Here is a 22,466-nt window from a genome sequence, read left to right on the forward strand (position 1 = left end):
TTTTGCGCAAGCCAGATTGGTATTTGAATAGTATATTGTTTGCTGTCAGGTGATCAGATAATCTGGAGTAGATTGGTTTTTCCAGGATTTTTGAGATGCAGGGTAAAATTGAGATTAGTCTATACGTACTGAATTTTTGAGAATCACCTGATTTGAATATAGGTATGACTTTTGCAATATTTAGATCCTTGGGGACGATTCCAGATTGAAGGGATAAAGAAAGAATATGAGTATTGGGTTGGATGATGTCATCTCTGGTCTCTTTGATGAGGATGCTTTTGATGCCATCATGACCATGGGCTGAGTTCTTTAATGCAATGGTGAGGTCGTGGACTTCTTGTAAGGTTGGTGGATTGAAATATCAGAGTGGAGGATTCTGCCCCTTAATCATAACACTGGGATTTACACCAGAGTCCTTGATGCTGAAAGCTAGTTCATGGCCAGCATTTACAAAAAAGTAATTGAAACTGTTAACAATTTCAATTGGATTGGAGAGAATCCCCTCCTTACCATGAATCTCTATAGATGAATCTATTTAAATGGTTGATGAGGTTTCATGTTGACTTTATATCACTAGAGGCTAGAGTAAATTTATCTGAATAGAATTTTTTTTGTTTGTTTTTCTTACCAAAGCTGTAAATTGATTTTTGTATTTCTTCTAAGTTTCAATATTCATGGAGGACGGGTTTAAAATAGATTTCCTATATAGTTTGTTCTTTTTCCAGGATTACTTCCTTACGTCATCTGTTATCCACGGTTTTCCGTTCTAGAGCCGAATTTAAAACATGTAGAAATAAATGGTAGGCTTCGTTTACTTCTTGCAGCATGAGATCCTCATCCCATGATGTAGAACTAATGACTGACCTAAATAATTCTAAGTTCTTTGTGGAGAATTTACGGTATTTAATTGGTTCATTCGTAGTGGTACTAATTTTAGTATTCAATAGAGTGGATAATTTGGAAAATGGGAAGATGATCTGAGACGTCACACATTAAGAGACCTGCGGTGACCTCAAAATCCAGAGAATTGAAAAATAAAATACAATATATACAAAATATTATCAATAAGTGTAGCAGATGACTTGGAGATTCGAGAGGGTTTAGTAATTAAAGGAAAGAAAGTAAAAGAATAAAGTGCATTTAGGAAGTCTGATGTTGAAATGATATCACCTTTGATTAAATTAATATAGTAAAACACATAATTAGGATTCCTTATTTATGATTTCTAGGGTGGAATGAAATGCATCTATAAATGTGATAATGTCTGAATCAGGAGTTCTATAGATACAACCAGTCAAAATGTTTTTCCCATTAAATTGCGGACATGATGGAATTTCAACAAATAAGGACTCCACTATTGTAGTGTCGAAGTCGACACTTAGATCTTTGCTGGGGATGAAATTGAAAGTGTTCGAGACATATAATGAGACGCCCCCTCCTCTTTTGTCTTTTCTACTGGAGTGAATTATGTTATCTTGCGGCAGGGGGTATAGGCTCAGGATGTCATCATTCAACCATGTCTCTGAAAAAAGCTATGGCTGAGAATGAATGGGTAAAAGTTGATAGAAAAGTTTTCAATTCATTGTAGTTTTTGGAAAAACTACGAATATTTAGATGGAAGGTGGAAAAAGCATTTAAATCTGGGTTGGTATCTAAAAGAGTGTGAAACTTGGACTTCAGAAAAATAATTACATGAAAATTTAGAAGAATTCAAATTAATCTGGTTGGCGTCAGGATTGAAGGAAGTGTCATAAATGCTGTCATTGTCCATGTTCAGCTCAAACAGGTTGAAAACAAGAGTCAAGATTAAAGGGGACAGCTGTCCCTGTTGTTATGGGAAAAGAGTCAATGCAGGCCATAGAGAGTCATGTTGACAAGATGTTAATCTGCTTGTCCCAGTCAAAGATGAGTAGGATACACAGTGCTCATGGCGTTGCATTGTTACTGTAAACATCATTTAAACTGGTCTAGATTGTTTATATCTCTCACTACCATCACCCTCTCTTCCTCTGATGTTGCTCCATTCGTCTGGATGAGAACTTTGCCATTTCTTATCCAGGTGGCTTTGATCTTTTTGACCCTTCTGAGTAGCCGTGATACTTTAGCAATATCACCGTTCTTCTTTACTACTACTTCTACGCTCGTAAGATGCTTATTCATGTACACACCTGTCCCCCATATCTTAAACCCCTACTGCAGTAATCCAACTTTGTGTTTCCGATTCACAAAGGTAAGTATGATTGTGGATGGCTGCGTTGCATTGGTAACGCGGGGGAGTGTGTGGCAGGCCGAGATCTGCTGCCTGTGAATGGGAATATCCTTACTACCAAGGAATTGGACAACCTGTGATTCAAGGGTCTCCGCCTCGGTAAGTGAAGGGTCTTCGTTATCTGCATTGTGGGCAGCTGTAACTCTGGAATAGGATCGATGGTTGGTTTTCAGACCGGAGATATAACATCTTTCATGTGAAAGTATTGTTCAGCGTCATCCAGTCGCTTTTCCAGCTTTTTGATCAGCGTGTCTTTCTCTTTGAGGTTAGTTTCAAAGCCAGACACCTGAGTTTGGAGATGAGACACCTGTTTACGTGAGTTTCAGGATCTCTGTTTGCTGAGTTGCGAGAAGATCGTTCTAGGTTCATAAATCTAATACACCTTCCTTTCACTCATTTAATCTTCACAAAGGGGTGGAATATATTTTAGGTATAATTTTTTGTATGATTATAAATCCATCACTGGAGATTCCAAGGTTGCATGGGCAGGAGATTTGGGGCTGGCTTTTGACAGCAGAGCAATGGTGAAAAGCACTGGAATGAGTGCATACAGCCTCAATCTAAGCACAGCATGGTGTCATTCAATTCAAGTTGCTGCATTGCCTTCATTTCTCTGAAAAATTCAATAAAATGTTCCCAAATGTCAACTCTACTAGTCAAAGATGCAGACTCTCACCTGCCTCTCTATCATACACACTCAAATGATAAGGATCAATCAAATCAAATCAAATCAAACTTTATTTATATAGCACTTTTCATACATAGTGCAACACAAAGTGCTTTACAATAGTTAAAAACAATATAAATAAAAACAGAATAACACGAAAAACCCAACCCTCCCACCCTCCATGTGTACTAACACACACCCTCAACCACATGCATATACACACACAGAAACACACACAGAAACACACACACACACACACACACACACACACACACACACACATTCTCACCACAGACAGTAGCAGGAGTAATGAGACATGCAAGGCACTGAGGATTGAGGAGAATGCCACCTTTGGGGCCGTCCACACCGAAAGGAGTCATCACGGGCTATGAGCACAGGGGGCACCGGCACCCAGGCCCCACTGACCCTGACGTACCGGCGAGTCCCCACACCAAGGTAGGGAGCCCCCCCACCAGCCGGGCTGATGGGGCCCGAGGACAGCACCCCCGGAGCAGACCAGACACAACTCTCAGTGTGGAGGACCCCCCAGAGGAAACACTGGAATTAAAACAAAAAATAAATAAATAAGTAAAAAATAAAAAATAAATTAAACAGTTAAAAGAAGAGAATTTCCTAAGATTTCCTAGGGTAAAATAATGCAAAATATAGGACATCAGAATAAAAGACATCAACATAAGATAAGTGATAAAAACATAAGAAGAATTTGAAGTCAGTTAAAAGCCTGATTAAAAAGGTGTCTTTAACCTTTTTTTTAAAAATGTCAACAGTCTCTGCAGTCCTGAGGCCCTCTGGCAGGCTGTTCCACAGGCGTGGGGCATAGTGGCTAAATGCCGCCTCACCAAGACATTTAAAAACTAGTAAAAGAACCTTAAAATCGATCCTGAAGCGGACAGGGAGCCAATGCAGCAACTGTAAAACTGGTGTAATGTGGGCCTGCCCTCTGGTCTTTGTCAGCACGCGTGCGGCTGAGTTTTGCAGCAATCGGAGGTATGAAATACTCTTTTTGGGAAGACCAGAGAGCAGGGCATTACAGTAATCTAAACGACAGGAAATAAAAGCATGCATTAGCACCTCTGTGCTGGCCTGAGAGAGAAACGGGCAGACTCTGGCTATGTTCTTAAGATGATAAAAGCCTATCTTTGTTATATAGGTTATATATATATATTATATATATAGGAAATTCCCTGCCATCCATGACTTGATATCTAAAATGCAGTTAAAAAGGGCATCACTTGGTCCTGTATCATCAGGAGACACGGCAATGTACAGCTGTGTGTCATCAGCATAGCTATGGAAACTGATGACGTGTCTCCTAATGACGTCTCCGAGGGGAAGCATATAAAGATTAAAAAGAATTGGACCTAAAATTGAGCCTTGGGGAACCCCACACCTAATTTCATGGGTTCCTGAGGAACAAGTATCCATACTTACATAAAAACATCGTTCTGTGAGATAAGAGTGGAACCAGTTAAAAACAGTGCCAGAGAGGCCGACCAGGTGTCTGAGTCTATTTAATAAAATGTGATGGTCTACTGTATCAAAGGCGGTGCTTAGATCCAGTAGAACCAAGACTGTGAGTTTCTTGTTATCTAAGTTCCACCTGATGTCATTTAAAATCTTTAAAAGTGCTGTCTCGGTACTGTGGTTTATCCTAAAACCAGACTGATGTCTCTCTAAAATGTTGTTTCTGTTTAAAAAGTCAGTGAAAAACCAGTTTTTCTAAAATTTTACTTAAAAAGGGTAAGTTGGATACAGGTTGGTAGTTATTAAAAATGTTGGGGTCTAAAGTGCTCTTCTTCAGAAGGGGCTTTACCACAGCTGTTTTAAAAGCGGTGGGGAAGACACCCGTCTGAAGGGAGCAATTCATAATGTTTAAAAACTGTTCCTCAAAGAATCCATAAAATGATTTTAAAAGTGAAGTGGGAATTGGATCTAAAAGGCAGGTCGTTGGGTTTACTTGGGAGAAAATTCGACCAAGTGTCCTCACATCAACCAGTGTTTCCTCGGTCAAAGACAGCAAGTCAGGTGTGTTAACAGATAAAACTTGTTGGGATAAAAGGCTGCATCTGATGTCCTTGATTTTAGTTCTGAAGTGGTCTGCAAAGTTCTCACAGAGAGCGTCTGATGGCATGTTAAGAACTTAAATTAAAATTTGTGTTTGTTAAAATATCAAAGGTGGAGAAGAGGAACCGGGGGTTGTTTTTGTGGTCTATGATAAGTTGTGAGAAATGAGAAATTCTTGCCTGTTTAACTGCGTTATTGTAGCTTTTGAGTTGTTGCCGTAGAGTCTCGAGGTGGACTGATATTTTAGTTTTCCTCCATCTCCTCTCGGTACTCCTGCATTGTCTTTTCAGTTTTTTTATTTCATTGTTGTTTCTCCACGAGGGTATTGGTTTTCTTGTGATTGTTTTAGTTAAAAGTGGAGCTACTGAGTCGAGAGTTGATGTCAGCTTGCTGTTAAAACTATCAACAATAAAATCACATGGTGCAGGTAAAATTTCAGCAGGAGTACTCTGTAAAATCTTGATAAAATTTGCAGCCATTTCAGAAGTCAGGTAGCGCCTCCTCACTGTTCTCACCGGGGCATCCTGCTGGTTAAAACTGGTGATATTAAAAAACACACAGTAGTGGTCAGACACAGGTCGACAACAGAGGGCACACCAATGGACTGGCCATGGGTTATGACTAGGTCCAGGGTGTGTCCTCTGTTGTGAGTTGGCTGTGTGACGTGCTGCTTAAAATCTAGACAGTTTAAAAGATTTAAAAATTCTCTGGATATTGGATCCGAGGTGTCATCAATATGTAGGTTAAAATCACCAGTTATTAAAATTCTGTTGTAAGAAGTGTGAATGATTGATAAAAGATCTGAAAATTCACTGATAAAAGAGCTAGAGTGATGGGGTGGTCTATATACGGTAATGCAGAGAATTGGAGGGCTGCTAAAAACAAAGGCGTGGTGCTCAAATGATGAGAAATTGTCAAAAGACACTGCAGTAGAAGTCAGTGTGTTATTTACTATTGACGCAGTTCCACCTCCTTTTCTACTCCCTCTAGTAGAAAATAAAAAGTTAAAATTTGGCGGGGAAGCCTCGTGAGAGCAACAGGTGCGTCAGTGCCAAGCCATGTCTTGGTTAAAAGAAGGAAGTCTAACTTATGATCTAAAATAACATCATTCATTGAAAAAGTCTTGTTTAAAAGAGAGCGCACGTTCAGCACTGCCACGTTAATGTTCGTGCTGAACGTGCGCTCATCGTAGTGAAATGGTTGGATGATAGTCTGTGTGCGTGGTCTGAAAACATTCCTCGGTTTGTGTGTTCTGTGTGAGATGATAGTTGTAATGCTGTGGACGGTGCTGTCCGGTAGTTCTGTGGGCAGACTGGGGGTGTGGGGTGTGTGTGTGTGACATGCAGGCAGTCAATCACGTGGGTTTGATTGTATCGCGGACAGATCAGCTGGTGCTGGTGTGGGGAGATTGGCATGCTGCACACCATATGCCAGGTTAGCGGACAGCATGCGGGCACCTGCTGCGTTAAGGTGGAGGCCGTCTCAACCAAAGAGATGCCGTCTCTCCCAAAAGACATCAATGTTTTTGCTTTGCATCAATCATATTGGATCATTGATCATACATTGGCCCAGATGGATGGATCATCACATGCCTATTATTGGTTATATTAATGTTGACTATAAAAGTCATACTTAAAGCATCTATGTGAAGAAGTCTAAAGTAATTTTAGCATCTTTCAAATCAATCTGATTGCATCAGTCGCAGCAGGCAGGATGAATTGCTGTCAACCACGATGGTGGTGTTGTGGTTGTTTTAAGTACGGCAAAGGGTCACCAGGACTACAACAAAACAGGGAGAAGGTCTGCACCTGACTTATTGAGTGATAAATTTACATAAAGTTAGTTAGTTAGTTAGTTAGTTGGAGCTTCCCCAGTGACCATTGCTGTTTAAAAATGAATAAGTGCAAAGATAAGTAACCTTAACTCAAGAATCTGAGTATAGGCACAGTCCTCTAAAGCATGGGTGAAGATCCTCTTGCTTCCCCAACAATTCCTGCATGAGCAAGCACCACATGATAGTGGCGAGGAAAAACTTCCTTTTAACAGGTAGAAACCTCAGGCAAAAGCAGGCTCTGGGTGGGTGGCCATCTGCCTTGGTCGAGAGAGAGACGCTGTAATCCAAGCGAATTTCACTTTGCAGCATTTAAGCTTTTATTTCAACAAACAAAATTTCATCACCCTTTAATTCCACTATATCTTCTCTCAATTGCAATGCACAGTTAAATTCATGTAGCGATCAGTAACTATCCATCCTCGACCAAATGAACCATTTAAAACCAGAAAACTAAGAACAACTAACCTCCCCTTGCTGAAAGATCACACTGGAGCCCTTAAGAGACTGCAGAAAAACTCAACGACTATTGAAGGTGAAAAAATCTGAAATACAACATAACTCTCCTAAAAGCCAAATCCTAATTCACCAGAAAGCATTTAGCAGGATGCATTGGATTACTGTTCTGAACTGATATCTAGAAATAAACAGTTCTTTTCAAGTAATTGATTCTGTTACTAGTGGTTCATCATCTTCCTCTCCTGTAGCCAGCTAAGAGTCAGATCACATTTGGGGTATTTTTCCCCATTCTTCCTTCAGCAGCCTTCTAGTTCTGTGAGCTTCTTGGGCTGTCTTGCCTGCACTGCTGTTTTGAGGTCTATCCATAGATTTTCAATGATATTTAGGTCTGGGCACTGTGAGGGCCTTGGCAAATGCTTCAGCTTGTGCCTCTTGAAGTAGTCGATTGTGGATTTTGTATTTAGGATCATTATCCTGTTGAGGAAGCCATCTTCTTTTCATCAGTAGCACTTTTTACAGACGATATAATGTCCTCCAGAATTTGCTGGTATTAAATTTAATCTATTCTTCCCTCTACTAGTGAAATGTTCCTTGTGCCATAAGCCGCAACACAAGCCCAAGACATGATCGATCCACTTAACAGCTGGAGAAGAGCTTTTTCCTGAAATTCTGCACCCTTTTTTCTACAAACATACCTTTGCTGATTGTGGCCAAAAAGTTATACTTTAAATTCAACAGTCCACACGACTTGTTTGGGCTTGTTCAAATGTTCTTTTGCAAACTTCTGATGCTGAATTTTGTGATGAGAATGTGGGAAAGGTTTTCTTCTGATGGCTGTCCATGAAGGTCATACTTGTTAAATCTGCTTTAATTTTTTTTTTTTGCAGTCAAAAGGGATTTTTGATTTGTCAACTGCCATTTCTTAATGACATTACAAAGTGAAGAAATGGCTAATGCTTTGCTTTTCTCTTATAGCCTATAGCCTATAAAAGAGTATCTCTTTTACCTTTGTAATACTGTTAAAAACAAATAGTGATATACTGTACATTTGAAGTCATATCGCCCACCCATTGTTCCCATTAGTCAGTCCATAATCACAGACATTAGTTGACCAAAATTTTTTCCCATTTGTTCGAGACATTGCAATCTTACAAGACACATGGACTGGCACCAACTGGAAACTCTGCACACATCATTTTCATTGATGAAAAATATAATGTAGGTCAAGCTGATGCAAACAAATAATAAACAGCACAGATTAAGACATTCTTATTCTTCTTAGTTCTTATCTAGTCATACTTTCAAATAGAAACTCCAATAACTTTCAGATGCTCCACGTTTCATACATTTTGGGTATTATTCAACTTTCACATCCCATTAAAACTTTACAAAATATGTATTTTTTTAATTGCAGTTACAGTGGAAGTCAGTTAGAAAACCTTTCAAAGTCACTGATCTTTAACCTCTTCCCAATCGTTCAGGCATTCACATAGGAACTCAATTCAAACTTTCAAATCTTCACTTGAGACTTTTTCACATTACTTCAAGTTTTTCATATCATCCATTCTTTTTACACAATTAGACTTTTAAGTTTCATGCAACTGTAGCCCTTCTCACATTTTTATATTATTGTGTATGGGGCAAAATATTTTGAAAGTCTAAAAATCTGATCCCAACTTTATTGATCCCAATTTGGGAAATTATTCTAATATCTATTAGTGTAGATTTGCTATGTTAGAAATGTGTAGAGGTGTGTGATTTTGGAGTTTGGAGTATTATGGAGTTACAACAGAATCCTGACTTGTTTCAACAACTGAGACCTGATCAATGTGAGAGGCTAGAAATAAGAATGAAGCAGCAGTCGAAGTCCAAGGACTGGCATGCACACAGAGCTGGCAGAATAACAGGGACAATGTTCCACTGTGTGGTCAAAACTACTGAGAAGGCAACAAAGACAACCATGATGAAGATCATGCACTACAGTGAAAAAGAGTTAACTGTCCCATCTGTAGTGTGGGGTGACAACATGGAGGACATTGCAAGACAAGCCTACATCAAAGAAATGTCCAAAATGCGCCAAGACCTCCAGGTAAGACACTGTGGACTTGTGCTGCGACCAGGCAAGCCACACCTGGGGTCTTCACCAGACAGAATCGTCACATGCACCAAAGGGGCACTTGAAATAAAGTGTCCCTACATGTATCGTGATGGCGTTCAGGGATGCACTGAGGACAAGCAGTTCTGCCTGAATGAATCTTAACAACTGAAGAAGTCTCATCAGTATTTCCACCAGACACGGCTCCACATGTTTGTGTGTGATGACAATCACTGCGATTTTGTGTTGTGGACGAAGCAGGGGGTCATAGTTCTACGCATATACAGAGATGAAGACTTGTTACGAGATGCCATGCCAAAGGCTAAAGATTTCTTCATCTCAAATGTGTTGCCTGAGTTACTCACAAGAAACCATGACCCTGCCTTGGAAAAACTGAAAGCCTGCATGCATTGTGAAAAGCCAGACTATGGTAAGATGATTGACTGTGTCCGATGTGACAGCCACTTCCACTACAGCTGTGTGGAAGTGAAGAAAAAGCTGCCAAATTGGCTCTGCAAGCAGTGCAAGAGGTAAGAGTTCTGTTGTGACCATTACATCACCTTTGTAATACATAAGTAGTACTGTAGGCATAGTAAAGAACACCACAAATATATATCACTGTGCATCATATATTTGTTAGAACATCATTTAAGGATTACATTTAAATTCAATAATATTACACTCAAATGCAGGTATTTTAACAATGCAATCAGGTTTCATTGTCAAATTAACATTAATAATTCATATAATAACAAATAGATTAATAATTCTTATAGTAGGAATAATATTTAAAACAGTATACCATTAAATAACAAATCTGTCCCACATGTTCTCTGCTTCTGTTGCCCCTCTATTCCCCCATCCCCACCTCTCCCTCCACGTCAGACCCTCTCCTTGGTTGCAGACTGAAGCCATCATGCCACCCCTTTGCCCTACCATTCCCTGGACATCAATAAATGTGCCCATGCCCTGTCCTTGAACAGCACCTGTTTCACATGCATTGTATGTGAATAATTTCTGTTTTATATTCTCTGAATGTTCTATGTTCTATGTCTATGTTCTATGTCATTCTATGTAAATAATGTCATTCTGTGTGAATAAATATGCTCACCTTGGACTTTTATCCCTAATCTGTTGTGTTTGGCTCCCTGCCCTTGTGGTTGCCCTAACAAAATGGCAGCTACACTGTATCATCTGGGAACTACGGACTTGCACAGGTTAGTGAGGGCACCGCACACAATCACTACCTCATCAAGTAGGTCAACTTGTCAGAGTGGAATGACTATTTGTAGGATTCTAAAGTTTTTCCACTGGCTGATAACTCTTTCAATGTGAATTCTTACACGTGAAAGCCTCCTTGATGCATCAACCTCATTAACAGGTAGTTGCTTTTTTCCTTTGGTGAAGTGATGAATTTTCAGGGTAGCACCATATGTTGCAAGCTCTTCTTGAATTAAAAAAAACCCTGTCTGCCAAATCTCATCTCTTGGTTCTAAATGATCTAAAAATCATGATTTCTTGGTAATCTCCTTGTCTGACACCTGGCCACCCCAACCTGGAGTTCGAAAGGAGATAGCTCCAGTGGGTGTAATGCCAAATAAATACTTCATAGTATTGTGGTGTTTGAATGTAGACCATGTCTGGGCCCGGCCAGTCAAGTTACTCGGTCTCTCAATAAAAATCACTGTACAGTCGATAATGCACCTACATCTCTTGAAGTTTCTTTTGAAACTTTTGGGCATTTTTCTTAAAACAGCTCTCTTGCTTGACCACTTAATGAGAGGTTTCAACACTTTCGCCATAATGGGTAGCCATGTCCTATAAATGTTAGATATTGTGCTTTTGGATGCTTTGAACCTAAATGCAATGTCAGTGTTGGTAAGATCTAGTCTAAGTTTCATAAGTAAAATGAGTAGGTGATCTTCCAGGTAAAAACCCTCACTTTCTCCACGCTGCTTTTTATTTTGGTCAGTAACCAATCAAAGATCACAGTGATTAGCCCAGTGAGGAAAACAAACTGTGCAGCGCTATTTCTGACAGAGAGATGAGAATATTTGGTGTGTTGAAGCTCTTTAAGCTTTTTGTTTTCATCTTGCATTGCATGAAACTCTTGGCAAAGGTTTCCATTTTCTACACTAATACTAATACAGTCATACAAGTGCTTAAGGCTGTCATACTCTGTTTTTGGGATTATCTCATCCGCTCTCTCTTCCTCTGTTCCATCCACCGCCTCTTCCACTGGAGGCACAGGATCATCTTCAACTGTAAAACATTCATATGAACACAGGGCTTGTAAGTTGTGCTGAAAACACAAATAATGAGTTGCACAAGTTAAACTCTTTGGTTAGAAAGAAGAGGGTGTTCTCCTCTGCAGTCAATGTGGATGCATTCTCCTTTGAAATCTAAAATGTGATTGCACAGGATAGCTTACAAGTAGCTTACAAGTAAGCTACCATCTCTCTGAAAGCGTGCAAGCATGTTGATTGTTTAGAAACAGCTTATGGAAACTTGCGCAAAGACGCCTTACCTCTCCTATTTTGCTTCAGGTCTCTTACTTGTTTTAGTGTACTCAAACACAGAAGAGACAAAGTCAGGGCTATTATAGTCCATTGAGGCTGCACTTAAGAGAAAATTGAGAGATTGCACACATGATCATTGTAGGGGATGAAGGTATGAACTACCAGTAAACTATGCTATGTAACGTTAATGTTACCTAGTTAGTTAGCCATGGATAGCTAGCCAAGATTAGCTACAAGCCAAATCATTTTGGACAAACACTTGCTAACACGATGTTATGGGATAGCTAACATTAACAAGCTAACCGCTTAGGCCACTATGTTATATCAGAAATAAACAACACAACAAAACAGACATAATTTACCTGATATAAAATGAGCTCTGCATACTGCTCTCATGTGCATTTTTAAGGTCCCATATTATGAAAAACCCACTTTTTCTGGGATTTGGGGTGTTATTTTGTGTCTCTGGTGCTACCAGAGAAGCATACAAAGTGTGAAATAAGACCGTCCATGCTTTTTTTTGAGTGAGATACAGATTTGTCAAATTACCCTTCCAAACGAACCGTTCGAATTCGGGGAGTACTGTTACATAACAAGCCCGCACATTTGCATGCTCCCACTCACCAGCCACCACCCCCTACTCCTCTCCCCGGTGTTTCTCCACCCACCAGATACGCTACCTTCTCACAGATCCACCATTTCACTATCGAAAGCACCGTGTTAGGAATCATGTTGAGCTGCCACACCCAGTGTTCTGTTGGTGGCTGTAAATACGAGCACAAATCACTCCATCGGCTCCCAGCCGCAGAGGACAGAAGAGCGGCGTGAATTGAGTTTTTGAAGGCAACGTCCCCGCTGCAGTTGGCAAAAACCTGCTGGTGTGTGCTAACCACTTCGAGGCTGACTGTTTCTCCAACCATGGTCAGTACAAGGCAGGATTAGCCGGGAGACTTTCTCTAAAGGAGGGCTGACTTCCAGCTTTGCGTGGAATACCTGCAGATGAGGGACATGTAAGTATACAAACAATTAGCTGTGTGTTTTTTTAGTAGATTAGCGTGAACTCTTGCGTATTGTAGCGTGTGTTTTGCCATTGAGAACGATGTAAGGCTAACCGCTAGCTTCGAGACTACAACTTCAGCCATGAAAGGTTAGCTCGCTGCTACCGTAGCTTTTGGTACATCACATCACGTTTCTGATCTTGCAAATGATTTAATACATGTTTGAGAAAATAATGCATTTGGAAATGTTTTCTAAACTGGAGTATGTTAGAAAAGCCCAGGGCAAAATGAGTGTATGGTTGAGGCTGCTACATCACAGCACAATTTACACTCCAAGCGTTTTTTCTCTTGGAGTTTATTTATGAGTGATCCTTTTTACGCTGTATGTAGCTGTTGGCATAGCTATACGTGTAAGATAAGGTTGATGTCACTTCTCTATATAGGCCAGTGCATCATTACAGTTACCTGCTGTTGATCAAGTGTAGCAGTGAGCTGTTGAAGCCTTTAGTGCTTGAATTTATACTGTAACAGAGCTGCCATGTTTTACTCCTAAGTATGCCCTGTTATCATAACAATATACTGTTGTTACAGCTGTCCAGGCTACTGTGTCCTGCAAGGACTAATGTTGTTATGCACTGCATTACAATGACAATGCTGATAGAGGACAAGCCACCACATCATCAGGGGATCCTCTTTTCAAACTGAGCTTTCCAAAGTCCAGGAAGGGAGAGTGCAGAGCCAAACCAGTGAAGACTGAGGCCACATTTGTAAGTGTTAACTTTTTTTTTTTCCACTCAAAAAACAAACATTTATATTGTACATGATACAAAGTACCACAACTCGGTACTTTCAACACAATAAATAAACCAAGAAAATACACATTTAAATGCCTGAGAAACTACAAAATTCAAAGTGCAAAATGTCACTGTATTTGCAATTGTTGAATGATCTAATAAATAATACTGATTATTTACTTTTTCCTGTGTGTCTGTGTATTGCACAGGGTATATTGATGATTTGATGGACATGATCATGGAGAAGATCTTTGTCGTATCTTGGGCGTCAGGAAACTCCCAACGTATCTGAAGTACTACGCATGATGGGATGACTACACAAATCTTCTGCCCAAGGAAGTTCCAGCACCAGCTCACAAAACTCATAGGCTAGATACCTGTAACAACTGAGAAAATTGAATGTTAGTCAACAGGTTCTATAATGTCAACATCTGTATTCACATTTTTCTAATATGGATTCAGTGAATCCTTCACTTGTACTGTATTTCTATGTACAAATATTCATGACTGCAGCCAATAAATATTTATTGTATATCTGTAAAATGTTTCATGTGAATAAATGTACAATATATAGTATTTGCTAAGGAAAAACCTGGCTATATGTTCAAGAAAAAATAGGACTGATTATATTTAGTTTATTGTGGTGTATGAACAGTGAAGTTGGTTATTATAGATGAAACTCACTGCTCTATCCCCCATAGCCATAAAGGACCAAAATCAGCCCTGTAAGTGTTGTATGCATTCTGCAGTAAGAACACATTTAGCCAAACAGGTTCTAAACCTGGATGGTTGATCATGCATGGAGGTCTTTCATCCAGCTGCTGCAGCCATGTTGTAGCCTATTATGCATAACATAAGGTGAGTATCTGCAGTGGCATGTTATCTGCAATCATACACTGCAATCATACTGTAAGTGTAGGTAAAGATAATGTGACCTGTGGCACCTCCTGGCAGCATATGTTCTCAGGCTCTGACTGCATTGTTGCACAATTTCCACATGTGCACTGATACAAACAAATAAAAATCATGCATGTATAAAGCTAAAGAAATAAGAAACCTTGCACACCAACATTTTCAACCAATGACAGCACCCACGTTTTAGATTTGAATGTGTGTGCTCTAGCTGGCTACTTTTTCTCAGCCTGAGGTGAATGGTCAGTAGTGCTGCTCAGCAGTGTGTCTGCAAGCTCTGCCCATTCATGTGTAAATGACAAGGAGCGCTGAGACTAACAGCGCAGTTAGACCGGTCAATATCTCAGCAACCCAGTGATTGCTAGAAACCCCCTCCTCTTTATGTAAACAACCAGGACCTTCCGACTCTGCTTTCATATGATACCAGGCTTGTGTGGTTTGCATGACGTGGTGAAATCAGCAGACGTGCTAAAGTGGACGTATGCTATTTCCGTGTTTTCGTTACATGCGCATATCTTTTATTGCAGTATAAGTTATGTTTCGTTTGGGTGGCAATGCTTGGTAGAGGCTTTTTGCTGAGTTTCTTCCCGTCATTCTGGTATGCTACAAGTAAGGATTGGTGCTTCCTAGCGTGAGTGTTGACCGTCTGAATTGCGGGCCTCTCACGCTGCCACCTGTACAGGCAGCGCTTGTGTTGAAGAGAAAAAGATAGAAAGACGTTTTTTGACTAACTTTTCAGAAGCATCCTGCTGATGGATTCTCTGAGGTTCTGTAGGAGCCTCCCCTCCTTCAGGATCCGATTTAGGTTTGAACATGTACGGTTGAACTACTGAAAAACTCGGTCTGTTCACTGCCGCCATGTCCACTACTTTCACACAGGTAGTGCTATGTGAGGCTACGCTCTCTCCGTTACCACGGTAACATGGGTGGGACAGCAGCAGCTCATTTGCATTTAAAGCTACAGACACCAGAAACAGCACATTCTGAAAGCGGTTGAAACAGAGGGATATAGAGGGGGGCGAGAATCTTTTCCTAAAAGCTATTTCCAGCAAACAGCTTCAAAAACATGTTTTATGGAAATCATAGATCTATGTAATTTATTGAAAAAGCTTCATAATATGGGACCTTTAATGATGTCTTCATTCCAGTCGACTCCCTTTATTGCTTTTAGCCACAATCTTCGTCTGTTTGCATTAAGGGTCTTTTTCTTGTTTGAATCTGAAAAAAATTCAAAGTGGGATTTTTGCTAGCCCTGTCCTGTAATCCAACAACACAACAAGAGGACATTTTAATGGTTAGATAGGACGGAGGATGTTGACAAACTGCTTACAGGAAGTAAGATGAGGGGCGGTTCTGCTGCCAAGCTGCATGCACATACGTTCAGTGAGAGTACGTGACGTAGATCTCGAAACTCTATTGAGGGCACTGAGCACATCAAAGTTTTGGCCAGGGGAGGGGACAGAATACAAAAACTTAACCAAGGGAAGCTTTTCCTTTCTCTCCTTCCCTTCCCCTTCACATATCTCCTCCTATTCCACCTACTCCTTTCTCCTCCTTTTTTCTGCCTCCTCCTTTCTCTCCCTTATCATTCTTCTTCTAGCTTTGTCAGTGTTTCAGTTAAGCTTCCAGCTTTTCTAGTTACGTATTTCATATTTCAGTCTTGTTGCCCTCACAGTACGTTTCACCTAGAATTCCCAGAATTCCCACAAAATTCCTAAAATCCGTTTTTCTTGTCCAGCTTGCTCTCTGTTTTCCACCACTCTTACTTTTGGGTCTGTCCCTGACTATTTTAAAGTTGTGTTCAGCCAATTCTCAGACCGAAATCCAAGCTACCCTTATTAAATCCTTGACAAAAATTGCCACAGACCAACTCCTGAAGTTGGTCGAGGATCATTAAGTCTTTGACATATTTCAACTCGGCTTTTGTCACTTGCATAATAAGGCCGTTTTACTTAGAGTAACTCATGATATACCTATGCATGCAGACAAAGGTGAATATTCCTTTGTCATCCTAAAAGATTTGACTGCCTATGACACCACCATTAAGCCATTTTACTTGATAGGTTACATAGCTGTGTTGACATTTGGTCCTTGTCACTACTGGTAGCATGAGGTGTTACCTGCAGCCCAGTCAGGTTGCACAGGTAGTCCAGCTTGGCACATCCATACGTGCAGTCGCAAGAAGGTTATAGAAGGAAGAGATACCAGGAGACCAGCCTTTACACAAGGAGAGCTGGCCAGGGCCGTAGAAGGGCATCAACCCAGCAGCAGGATGGGTATCTGCTCCTATGTGCAAGGAGGAACAGGAAATGCACGATTGTCAGACCTTATGCTTCCTCCTGGTGCGGGACGATGCCTGGCCTCATGTGGCCAGCGTGTGTCGTCAGGTCCTGGATGATGAGTTCATACAGGCACATGGGGGCCATACACACTACTGAGTCACATTATGAGTTGATTTTTGGTATGATTTTGAATCCTGCCCTGATGATTTTGGTTTCCACTGACCATTGTTACATTGTTTTGTTCTCAACAAATTATTCAATGTACATCAGTAAAGATTTTCAACTTGAATAATTCGTTCATAATGATCTGATGTGTAATTTCAGTGTTCCCTTAATTTTTTGGAGTAGTGTATTTCTCTGCTAAACCCAATAACCCCACAAGTCAGCTATCCACCAACCTAGATCATCTTTGATCAGTTTATGACTTTTGACCAAAACGTTACAAAGCTAAGACATATTGCAGATATACAGATCTTCGTTATTGTATTTCCATCAAGCTGCTCTAAACAATTTAGAATTAATTTAGAATGCAAGTGCCAACAGTCACATATTACCCCTGTTCTTACTTCCCTAAGTTGGCTTCCTGTAAAATTCTGAATAAACTACAAGATCCTGACCCTTGTGCCTTTGTTGTTTAGCCCCAACCCTCTGGTTTCATCTTGCCTCATCTGATTTGCTGAATACTTGGGCTGTCTCTAATTGTACTGTTTTATTTTGTATTTCCACCTTATTTGTTTATTCATTTTCATCATTCTGCATAAAGCGCTTTGTGTACATTTTAAGAAGTGCTATATAAATAAAGCTTTGCTTACTAACGTATTACTTACTTGCAGATTTAATTCCTCTGTGTCTCTCTAACTCATTACATCTTTCTGCCAATGCTTGGTGGTGTCCAGAGGCAGCAAAAGATCCAGAGGGACAGGCTGATGAATGATTTCTCAGCTGCTCTCAAAAACTTCCAAGCAATCCAACGGCGTGCAGCAGAGAAGGAGAAGGAGTCAGTAGCCAGAGCAAGAGCTGGATCCCGCTTATCAGTAAGTAGGTGTCATTGGTAGTGTACACCACTGGATGGCAGATAAAGAACTCACCTGACCACATTAATGCAAGAGCACAACAATGACAGAAGCTTCAGATTCATGTAATGATATGTGTCTTGATAATCTTTGCTTTCTTGACTTGACTTTGGCAATAGTGAGTTTTTCCTTCTCCTTCAGACTGAAGACAGTTCTCGGGATGAAAAGCTTGTTTCTTTTGATCAGTAAGTGACATCATAATATAATTATGAAGAATTACAGACAAGAATATAACCATATATAACCTCTAATGCTGTATCTTTATGGCTTTTTTAGTAGTGTGGTAAAAAGCATCAAATGCTGTTGGTGAACAGGAAATAAACCCATTGTATGTTATTTTCTAGTTCAGTAGTTCATTTCCCTCACAAATCCCATTTTTGGTAGTTCTCTTAGTTCTAGAATAGTACACAGTCAACATGAAGTTCTCAACAGCATGTGCTTAACTGCCAAAACTACGGAAGATTTAACATGTGAAAAACAAATCAACCCAAGCTGTGATTGGATTATTTATTTATTATTTATTTATTTCATCAAAACAAGTTCACTTGCACTTAGTGTTGTCACGATACCAACATTTTGGTATCGATACCGGTACCAAAATGTATTTCGATACTTTTCGATACTTTCGATACTTTTCCAAATAAAAAGAAAACACAATAAACGTCATTATTGACTTTATTTAATTGGAAAATCTAACTATGCATCAGTAAATAAAATAAAATACCACAAAGACGTGCTTTTCTAATGCAATGCATTTTTTTATCCGCGTTTAGACGAGCGTTCTCAGCAGTTTGTTTATACGAAGACGCAAAAGTGGGTGAATTCGATTGGATATGCATGCCAGGCCGCTAGGTGGTACTGTGATAGAGCGCCTACGACGCGTTGGGGCATCCAAAATTTGACACATGTAATTGTATACACGTCTCTGTTCGCCTATAGTATCCGTATACATTCTATACAATTGTTGAAATGACTCTTGTATGTTGCCTACAGCTGCTAGCACAGCTTGAACATCGGTGGGATCCACGTAGTCAAACATATTGTTTGTTGTTGTTTTACCGGCTTAACGCGTTGAGTGTGACGTAAGGTGTAGTTGCTATGAGACGTGACGTGACGCGACGTGGTTTTGCGCTTCTTGCCGTTTAGACGGAGACACAACCCGAGTCGTCTTCAAAACTCTGCACTCTGGAAGGCGTCTTCAGATTTTTGCGGTTTTAGACCTCGACGGCACCGTCGCCGTGTAAACGAAAGGCACTTTCGATAAAATATTTTGTCGTTTTCATTCGCAATCGTCTTCGTATAAACGGGGTCTCAATCTCTCTCTGTCTTCAGACTCCTGCTCCGTTTGTAGCTTCACGCTGCTCACTCGGTCGCTCGCTCACTCGCCGGATCGCTCGCCTCGGCTGAAATTACAATGCGGTGACGTCACGCGGCGACGTAAAAAAAAAAAAAAAACAGGTACCGGTCCCATCCAAGCGCAGTATAGTACCGTTTTAAATGCCTCAGTACCCCGGTACCAATTTAGTACCGGTATACCGAACAAGCCTACTTGCACTTCTTCATGAAAACTAATGTTAGTGTTTTGCATTTAGCATTGTCATATCTATGCTCCTCTCTGCTGGACAACATTGGAATGCGATGCACTTTTTCACTTTGCATCTTGATTTGATTTTAATGTGACATGGAAATGAATGTCATGGAAAATAATTAATTCAGTTATTATTGACACAAGACAAAATTGTTGTTGATTACACCAATGTTTTTCATTAAGTAATGGCAGTGAATGCATACATTTCAACGAAGTACACTGATAATGGATTTCATTTTATTTCTTTGTTTGATTTGCTGTTATTTAGGCATTTTAAATCTTCCATACAGCCATTGCTTTACAAGTACATTAACTCAGCAATGTCACAGATTGTGAAAGTGTTAACAAAAAAATGTGGGACATTTGCAAAATATAACAGTTATACATTTTTTAGAAGTTGCTTCGTAAATTCAGTTCATTTAAAAGCTTATACACTGCAGAAGAATGAGAAAACAATACTGAAAATAACATATAAATAAACACATTCGGAACGTCACATTTAGTTAATGCAATATTTTCGAGCTGCCTTCAGTAATTTTGTTGTAACAGCTTTAAGTCAATGTTGACACACATTGTTCCAACTCTTAACATGTTTTTTAAATGTTGTCCTGTTTCTGTCAAGCCAAGAGGACTGGGGTCACATAACCACCCAGACAGAGGAGGTGGCCATAACAGAGGAGGACCTGGAGCTCATCAAGGAGAGAGAAACCAACATCAGACAGCTGGAGGTTGGGCTTTACTTACTATTTCTAATATTAATACATACCAGAACACGGGTAGCATGTTTCCATCAACTGGTTGATGGTGAATAAACTAGGCTGTGCAGAGTGTAGTTTCGTAAGAAGTTGGTGGTATAGGCTACATTACGTTATGGGTGTAACAGAGTAGAAGAAGTACAGGTGGTAAACAAAACCAGTTGTTTACCAACTGCCATTAAATCTCAAAGAAGAAACCAAACCAGTCACCTTTGCCATCTATGAGATAAATATAGAGTTTTTTGACAGTAGAAACAGCTTTTTCTCTTGGAGCACAATCAGCTGATTAGTCATGGGAGTGAAATGTTTGATACATCAGTACTTATTCGGAAAAGGTGTCTCCATCTCCCATGAAGCGCATTCATTATTTTTCAAAAAAGACAAAACCTCCGAAAGCAAGAGCAAAGTCAGCCAATTTGGGGGCATTTTTTCACATCTTGCAGTTTTCCATCAACCTTTTCCAATGTGATACTTCAAAATGCATACAAGAATACATTACATCAATGGGAACACGGCTAGTGGAAGAAGATCACCCAGCCATGACTATGACAACAAATCTGTTGTCATGTCCTGGTACCACACAGACCTGCCACTGCTGATACTAGCTTTTTGCCTGTTTCAGTCTGACATAATGGATGTAAACCAGATCTTCAAGGACCTGGCAGTGATGATCCACGATCAGGGAGAGATGATTGGTGAGTAGCACTGGGGTTGTTATTCTCAGGACTCTTATATGTGTAATGATAAAGAATAACACAGATTGAGTGTTTGTTAGAGATACAGAAAGGCCTCTGCAGTGAAGGGATCCTCCAACTTAAATGACCTTGAAATTCAAGCTTAAATTGGGTTTTTCTCATTTGTTTCCAAAATACTGCCATATCAGCAGGACATCATTGTCATTGCCTCATAAAATACACGACCATCACCGAAACTATTCATATGTCCTTTAGCTGATCTGCTTCCACTATGGTTAAGGTTTAGTAAGTTTAGGATACTGAAACTACTTGTTAAAGCTTAGAGAATGATTATGGACATTGTTCAAAGAAACCAACAGTGACTGTTAGTAAGAGATGATTGCGATGAGTGGACTCTGTTGTTAAGTCAGACACTCTGTACATCGATTATTTGCTTCAGACAGAATACCGTCATTATTCACACAAACAGAAGAGCTTGTTTGTGAAGAAAATGTAAACAGAAGTCTGTTGGGATCTGGTAGGAGCTGGTTTGGTTATCAGCCAACATTAAGGTTACTTATTGATACAAATAACTGCATCAATATCAATAAAATTGTTAGTATGAATTAATCGTAATGGGGCACCATCCTGAGATCAGGGATCAATAACAAACTGTGAACGCAGTCTCAAAAAGTGAGCCAGTTAAGTTGAGGTTACGGTTAGGGTTAGGGTAAGGGTCAGGGAGAAGCACAATGGAGGATGTGTTAACATGTCTCTGACAATAAGAGAGTGGCAAGCACAACCAAGTTATACTACTGTTATTTGTGCCTTTAAGGTATGCATGTGAATGCCTGTAACCTGTGTGAATGTATACACCTGTGGGTTAATAAAAGAGAGAGAGGGAAAGGTGCTCAAAGTGAATCAGAGGGGATCCTAATTGCCATGGAAAGACACAATGACTCTCTCTTGATCACACAGAAACCTGGCGTGCAAACAGGAAGTGCAGCTTGATTGCTTTACCCCAGTGGCAGAAAACTAATGCAAAACAAAACAAAGCCTGATGTCGTGGGACACACAATATAATGTGCTGAGTGCACATAAATGAGCAGCAAGTACAATAAGCTATACTGTACAACAATACAGTATAGCTTATACAACAATGAAGCTTACTGTAACACACTGTTATCATTAACCTGTCTCTGCCCAGACAAAAACCTCTGAGATCACTTCCGGAGCAATTAATGTGTGTTTCAGTCCATCCAGTATGTCTGGCATTTCTCAAGCTCAGATGGTGACAACAGGCTGGTGCTAAAATCCAAAACTTGCCTCTACAGGCACAGTGAGATTACTGGCTATTCAAACAGTTGATCGTTTTGAATGTTCAAACTTTTTTGGTGAACACAAACAGTCTGTTGGTCATCCAGCAAGTTAAAGGACCTTTGCTTAGGCTGATTAAAGTACAAAT

At 40.0% G+C, this 22,466-nt stretch overlaps 1 protein-coding gene across 2 annotated transcripts in view; it reads left to right on the forward strand.

The window, feature by feature from the left end:
* The window catches only part of stx12 (syntaxin 12), a 78,352-nt gene that overhangs the window by 33,939 nt on the left and 21,947 nt on the right, over positions 1 to 22,466 (forward strand). For both annotated transcript variants that reach the window (XM_076754411.1, XM_076754409.1), the window contains exons 5-8: positions 17,808 to 17,945; positions 18,126 to 18,169; positions 20,195 to 20,300; positions 20,950 to 21,022. In XM_076754411.1, the coding sequence (XP_076610526.1) occupies positions 17,808 to 17,945; positions 18,126 to 18,169; positions 20,195 to 20,300; positions 20,950 to 21,022 (361 nt within the window). The remainder of the gene's footprint in view (positions 1 to 17,807; positions 17,946 to 18,125; positions 18,170 to 20,194; positions 20,301 to 20,949; positions 21,023 to 22,466) is intronic.

The sequence above is a fragment of the Chaetodon auriga genome, chromosome 17 (assembly GCF_051107435.1).
Source record: "Chaetodon auriga isolate fChaAug3 chromosome 17, fChaAug3.hap1, whole genome shotgun sequence".
NCBI lineage: Eukaryota > Metazoa > Chordata > Actinopteri > Chaetodontiformes > Chaetodontidae > Chaetodon > Chaetodon auriga.